The following is a 6716-nucleotide window of genomic DNA, read 5'->3' on the forward strand; positions in this document are numbered from 1 at the left end:
CGGAGCGCGCGGGGTTGGAAGGGGGTGGGGCGGAGCGGAGAAGAGCTCACGTCACTCGCCGAAGGCGGCGGACGCGATTGGCCAGCCGGCGGTGGCGGCGCGTGACGCCTCCCGGCGGATTGGCTGGAGCGGGAGGGTGGGCGGGGACGGTGACGTCAAACGGATGACGTGACATCCGATTCGTCGATGGAGGCGTGGCGGGGAGGGGCGGGGCGGAGCGGAGCGTTGCTGCCCCGCCCAAACTACCCCCGCGCAGCCGCAGTGCGGAGCGAGGCAAGATGGCGGGCCCCTTGCGCAGCCGCAGTGCGGAGCGAGGCAAGATGGCGGGCCCCTTGCGCAGCCGCAGTGCGGAGCGAGGCAAGATGGCGGCGGTTGTCCTGGTCAGGTCCATGAGCAGCTGGAGGAGGATGGTAAAGGAGGGAGGGGGAGGTGACAGAGCAACAGAAACACGTGGCCTCCCCTCCCCAGCCACAGGAAGGATACTGGGCAACTGGAGAGGGGTTCAGGAAGGTTCTCCCAGGGTTTGAGCTGCTGCAGGGAGAGGCCATGGTGGGACATGGTGTCCCATTCCCAGGGAGAGGTCACATTGGGGCTGTACAGGGTGTGGGTTAGGTCCCTGTTGGGAATATTGGGTCCCATTCCCAGGGAGGGGTCACATTGGGGCTGTACAGGGCGTGGGTTAGGTCCCTGTTGGGATATTGTGTCCCATTCCCAGGGAGGGGTCACATTGGGGCTGTACAGGGCGTGGGTTAGGTCACTGTTGGGAATATTGTGTCCCATTCCCAGGGAGGGGTCACATTGGGGCTGTACAGGGCGTGGGTTAGGTCCCTGTTGGGATATTGTGTCCCATTCCCAGGGAGGGGTCACATTGGGGCTGTACAGGGCGTGGGTTAGGTCCCTGTTGGGAATATTGGGTCCCATTCCCAGGGAGAGGTCACATTGGGGCTGTACAGGGTGTGGGTTAGGTCCCTGTTGGGAATATTGGGTGCCATCTGGTCTCCCTGCCACCCAGGGAGGATGTTGTGAAACTTGGAAAGGGTTCAGGAAGGATTTACCAGGATGTGGGAGGGTTGGAGCTACAGGGAGTGGCTGATCATCCTGGGGCTGTTTTCCCTGGAGCGTCGGAGGCTGAGGGGGTGACCTTATGGCGGTTTACAAAGTCACGCGGGGGTATGGATAGGATATATAGGCAAGTATTTCACGCACAGAGGGTGGTACGTGTGTGGAATGAGCTGCCCGCGGAAGTGATGGCGGCTGGTACAATTGCAGCATTTAAAAGGTGGAAGGGGACGTGAACAGGAAGGGTTCGGAGGGATATGGACCAGGTGCTGGCGAGTGGGACTGGATTGGGTTAGGGTATATTGGCGCCATTCGGATATGGGTTGGGCGTGAGGCGGCCCAAAACTGGAGCGTTTAGGTTTCGGATGAGAGGGGAAAAGGACTCGAGGGGCAATGTTTTCACACGTAGGCGGTGGGGTTGGAGGGGTTGCATGTGGCAGAGGCTGGTCTGATGACAGCATTTAAAAGGCCTCTGGGTTGGGGACATGAACAGGAAGGGTATAGCGGGGGGAGGGCTGCAGTGCCGGCGAGTTGGACCAGCTGAATTCAGGAACTGGGTTGGACCGAGGGGTCTGTTTCCGTGCTCTACGCCTCTAACCCGCTCCCGTTCTCAGGCACCTGCTGAGCAAACGGTATCTTGGTGCCCTTGTGTGATTGTCTGAGCGTTTCTTCAAGGTCACCGTGGTTCCGACGTCGGTCACCATTTCCCAAGGTTGACCGTCAGCTCTCCTGTCACTGTCTCCCTGCGATTCGTTACCCTCCCCGTCAACGCAGCAGAGCCACTCGGTGCTAATCTCCCTCCCAGCCCCGTTCCTGAACATCCCAAATATTCGAGGAGCCTTGATTACCTGGCATTCGGATATCCAAGTTTCAGATTATCAGAACGAGATCGCAAGGCCCCGATGATTGCGTTCGATGCTCAGAGGGTTTGATTATCCGAACAAAATATTCCCCCGCCTGTGTCATTGAGAGAATCGAGGTTCCTCTGCAGTATCCGAAGCACGAGATCCTGTTTGAGAAGGGGACTGACCACTGGGGACTCCTGCACTGCTTCCTCAGCCCCCTTTCTGACCACCCCCCTCCCCCGTAACTCTCCCCTGCATTCCGTGTGCGGTCCACGGCGTTCTCAGTCTGGCGGGTGCTGCCCAGTGAGTCCAACCACTGCCCCGAAAAGCGGTGAGGACACACGCACTTCCTGCCCATGTTTCCGCACCCTGGGCGAGGTTGGGGGGGGGGGGGGGGGGGGAGTGGGGAGCAGCTTTCTGACGGAGTAAGGGGGCGCGTGTATGGAGTCGACCCGGAACGTCGACCCCCCCCCCCCCCAGCTCCCCTCGGGGTGCTGCCTGAGCTGCCGTCCACACTCCTCTCCCCTGCCGGTCCGGTATCTGCTGTCTTCACCCTCTCCCCCAGGGCTGAACGCTGGCAAGGGACGTGCGGTCGATTTCGGATTGGCCAGTTTTGGGAAGGGTTCGTAGCTCCGGTTCTGGATGTAGGCTTGCTCGCGGAGCTGGAAGGTTCATTTCCAGACGTTTCGTCACCGTACTCGGTAATATCTTCAGTAGGCCTCAGGCGAAGCAGTGTGTATGATTCCTGCTTTCTGTGTTTATGAAACCATGAAGAGCGTGGCGGTGGTGGGCGGACAGCTCTGTTTCTTTGCTGTTTGACTCTGTGACTCTCTCTTTCTTCCCCCCCCCCCCCCCCCCACACACACACAGATGCAGAAATGCCGGTCAGGTGCCTGGAGCTCAGGGGCACCGCTGTGCCCCCTGTGCCAACCGGCGCTCTTAGGCACTGCCCCGGGCTCTCGTCTCGTCCTCCCGTTGCCCGTTGGCGTGCGGTACAACAGCGCGGCGTCTTCACCGCAGGTACTGTGGCCTTAAACCCCAGGGGGGTGAGTGAGGGCCGGAGGGAGGGAGGAGAGGAGAGGGCTGCCCTGAAGGTTTGGTGAGGAGGCGTGGCCTGGCGAGCCCGCGCCCCCTTCTCGTGGTTCCTGGCGCCGATTTGGCGCACGCGGCAGGGGACGGAGGCCCGTGGCCAGGAGGGGTCACAGCAGGGAGTGGCCGCGTGTTCTCCACCCCCTTCCCCCCTCTCTATCTCCCAACGTGGCTCAGGCAGCACCCTGTCGAGTGGGAGGTGCTGCTGCTGGTCGCAGGGTGGTGCTGAGAGGCCTCCTGCCTGGTACTGGGCACGTGTGGAGGGTAAGACCTTGGGAAATAAGGCAGGGCAAGGTGACTGAGGTGTCAGTGGGGGAGCACTTTGGGGCCAGCGACCATAATTCTGTTTGTTTTAAAACAGTGATGGAACAGGGTAGACCAGATCTAAAAGGTGAAATTCTCAATTGGAGAAAGGCCAGTTTTGAGGGTATTAGGCCAGAACTTTCGAAAGCTGATCGGGGGCAGATGTTCGCAGGGAAAGGGACGGCTGGGAAGTGGGAAGCCTTCAGAAATGAGATAATGAGAATCCAGAGAGAGTATATTCCTGTCAGGGTGAAAAGGAAGGCTGGGAGGTATAGGGAATGCTGGATGACTAAAGAAATAGAGGGTTTAGTTAAGAAAAAGGAGGAAGCATTTGTCAGGTATAGACAGGATCGATCGAGGGAATCCTGAGAAGAGTATAAAGGCAGTAGGAGTATACTTAGGAGGGAAATCAGGAGGGCAAAACGGGGACATGAGATAGTGTTGGCAAATAGGGTTAAGGAGAATCCAAAGGGTTTTTACAAATACATTAAGGACAAAAGGGTAACTAGGGAGAGAGTAGGGCCCCTCAAAGATCAGCAAGGCGGCCTTTGTGTGGAGCCACAGAAAATGGGGGAGATACTAAATGAATATTTTCCATCAGTGTTTCCTGTGGAAAAGGATATGGAAGGTATAGACTGTAGGGAAATAGATGGTGACACCTTGCAAAGTGTCCAGATGACAGAGGAGGAAGTGCTGGATGTCCTGATCCGGTTAAAGGGGGATAAATCCCCAGGACCTGATCAGGTGTACCCGAGAACTCTGTGGGAAGCTAGGGAAGTGATTGCTGGGCCCCTTGCTGAGATATTTGTATCATCGATAGTCACAGGTGAGGTGCCGGAAGACTGGAGGTTGGCAAACATGGGGCCACTGTTTAAGAAGGGTGGTAAGGACAAGCCAGGGAACTATAGACCAGTGAGCCTGACCTCGGTGGTGGGCAAGTTGTTGGAGGGAATCCTGAGGGACAGGATGTACATGTATTTGGAAAGGCAAGGACTGATTAGGGATAGTCAACATGGCTTTGTGTGGGGGAAATCATGTCTCACAAACGTGATTTTGTTACCCCTTCAAAAAAACTCAGAGATTGATGAGGGCAGAGCAGTAGATGTGATCTACATGGACTTCAGGAAGGCGTTCGACAAGGTTCCCCATGGGAGACTGGTTAGCAAGGTTAGATCTCATGGAATACAGGGAGAACTAGCCATTTGGATACAGAACTGGCTCAAAGGTAGAAGACAGAGGGTGGTGGTACAGGGTTGTTTTTCAGACTGGAGGCCTGTGACCAGTGGAGAGCCACAAGGATCGGTGCTGGGCCCTCTACTTTTTGTCATTTACATAAATGATTTGGATGCGAGCATAAGAGGTCCAGTTAGTAAGTTTGCAGATGACCCCAAAATTGGAGGTGTAGTGGACAGTGAAGAGGATTACCTCAGATTACAACAGGATCTGGACCAGATGGGCCAATGGGCTGAGAAGTGGCAGATGGAGTTTAATTCCGATAAATGCGAGGTGCTGCATTTTGGGAAAGCAAATCTTAGCAGGACTTATACACTTAATGGTAAGGTGCTAGGGAGTGTTGCTGAACAAAGAGACCCTGGAGTGCAGGCTCATAGCTCCTTGAAAGTGGAGACACAGGTTGATAGGATAGTGAAGGCAGCGTTTGGTATGCTTTCCTTTATTGGTCAGTGTATTAAGTACAGGAGTTAGGAGGTCATGTTGTGGCTGTGCAGGACATTGGTTAGGGCCACTGTTGGAATATTGCCTGCAATTCTGGTCTCCTTCCTATCGGAAAGATGTTGTGAAACTTGAAAGGGTTCAGAAAAGGTTTACAAGGATGTTGCCAGGGTTGGAGGGTCTGAGCTACAGGGAGAGGCTGAACAGGCTGGGGCTGTTTTCCCTGGAGCGTCGGAGGCTGAGGGGGTGACCTTATAGAGGTTTATAAAATTATGAGGGGCATGGAGGGGGTAAATAGGCAAAGTCTTTTCCCCCTGGGGTAGGGAAGTCCAGAACTAGAGGGGTGTGGGTTTAGGGTGAGAGGGGAAAGATATAAAAGAGACCTAAGGGGCAACTTTTTCACACAGAGGGTGGTACGTGTATGGAATGAGCTGCCAGAGGAAGTGGTGGAGGCTGGTACAATTGCAACATTTAAGAGGCATTTGGATGGGTATATGAATAGGAAGGGTTTGGAGGGATATGGGCCGGGTGCTGGCAGGTGGGACTAGATTGGGTTGGGATATCTGGGTCAGCATGGACGGGTTGGACCGAAGGGTCTGTTTCCATGCTGTACATCTCTCTGACCCACTGCTGGAGGTGAAGATGGCACCTCCCCCCTCCCAGCTGTGGTGCTGCCCAGGGGGTGGGGCGGGGCGGGAGGAAGGGGATGTCCGTGGCGCAGGCTGGCGATGGGGTGGGAGTTATATGGGGCGGGGGTGGGGGAGCAGACTGAGCATCATGTCCTCCTCTCTCCCTCTTCCTCCCAGCAGGTGTCCCCCAGTGAGGAGATCGCCCAGTCGCTGGCTTCGGTGCCTGCTGCCCTGCCCAGCCCCCCAGCTGAGCTGCTGGACGCGACTCTGGCCCAGGAGGCCGGCCTGGCAGAGCTGGGCCTGGGAGGGTACACCCCGGTCGGCCTGGTCCAGCAAATCCTGGAGTTCATCCACCTGGAGGTCGGCTTGCCCTGGTGGGGTGCCATCGTGGCTGGTGAGGATGGGGGAGGGGGAGGGAAGAGTGGGCTATTCAAGGGGTATTGTGGTTCTGTGCGCCGAGCTGGGAATTTGTGTTGCAGACGTTTCGTCCCCTGTCTAGGGGACATCCTCAGTGCTTGGGAGCCTCCTGTGGAGCGCTTCTGTGATGTTTCCTCCGGCATTTATAGTGGTTTGTCTCTGCCGCTTCCGGTTGTCAGTTCCAGCTGTCCGCTGCAGTGGCCGGTATATTGGGTCCAGGTCGATGTGTTTGCTGATAGAATCTGTGGATGAGTGCCATGCCTTTAGGAATTCCCTGGCTGTTCTTTGTTTGGCTTGTCCTATAATAGTAGTGTTGTCCCAGTCGAATTCATGTTGCTTTTCATCTGCGTGTGTGACTCCTAAGGATAGCTGGTCGTGTCGTTTCATGGCTAGTTGGTGTTCATGGATGCAGATCGTTAGCACCAGCTCGGCGAACAGAAACAACAACAACGAGCACCCAAACTACAAATCTTCTCCCAAACTTTGAGTATTCAAGGGGTCTCCGGTGTCTGACCCCCCCCACGTCTGTCTGTCCCTGACTCCCGTCTCTCCATCTCACTCACACACTCTCTCTCTCTCTCTCTCTCTCTCTGTCTCTCACTCTCTCACTCTCTCTCTCTGTCTCTCTGTCTCTCTGTCTCTCTGTCTCTCTGTCTCTCTGTCTCTCTCACTCTCTCACTCTCTCACTCTCTCACTCTCTCAC

The 6716-nt window shown here is 56.0% G+C and overlaps 1 protein-coding gene across 3 annotated transcripts in view; it reads left to right on the forward strand.

The window, feature by feature from the left end:
- The first annotated feature begins 241 nt into the window (after positions 1–241).
- oxa1l (OXA1L mitochondrial inner membrane protein) overlaps positions 242–6716 on the forward strand; it is a 22480-nt gene continuing 16005 nt past the window's right edge. For 2 of the 3 annotated variants that reach the window (XM_060821690.1, XM_060821692.1), the window contains exons 1-3: positions 242–410; positions 2775–2924; positions 5774–5990. In XM_060821690.1, coding sequence (XP_060677673.1) covers positions 279–410; positions 2775–2924; positions 5774–5990 — 499 coding nt within the window. In that variant the 5' untranslated portion in view covers positions 242–278. The remainder of the gene's footprint in view (positions 411–2774; positions 2925–5773; positions 5991–6716) is intronic. The other variant, XM_060821691.1, reaches the window with a different exon arrangement.

Source organism: Hemiscyllium ocellatum, assembly GCF_020745735.1.
Source record: "Hemiscyllium ocellatum isolate sHemOce1 chromosome 27 unlocalized genomic scaffold, sHemOce1.pat.X.cur. SUPER_27_unloc_2, whole genome shotgun sequence".
NCBI lineage: Eukaryota > Metazoa > Chordata > Chondrichthyes > Orectolobiformes > Hemiscylliidae > Hemiscyllium > Hemiscyllium ocellatum.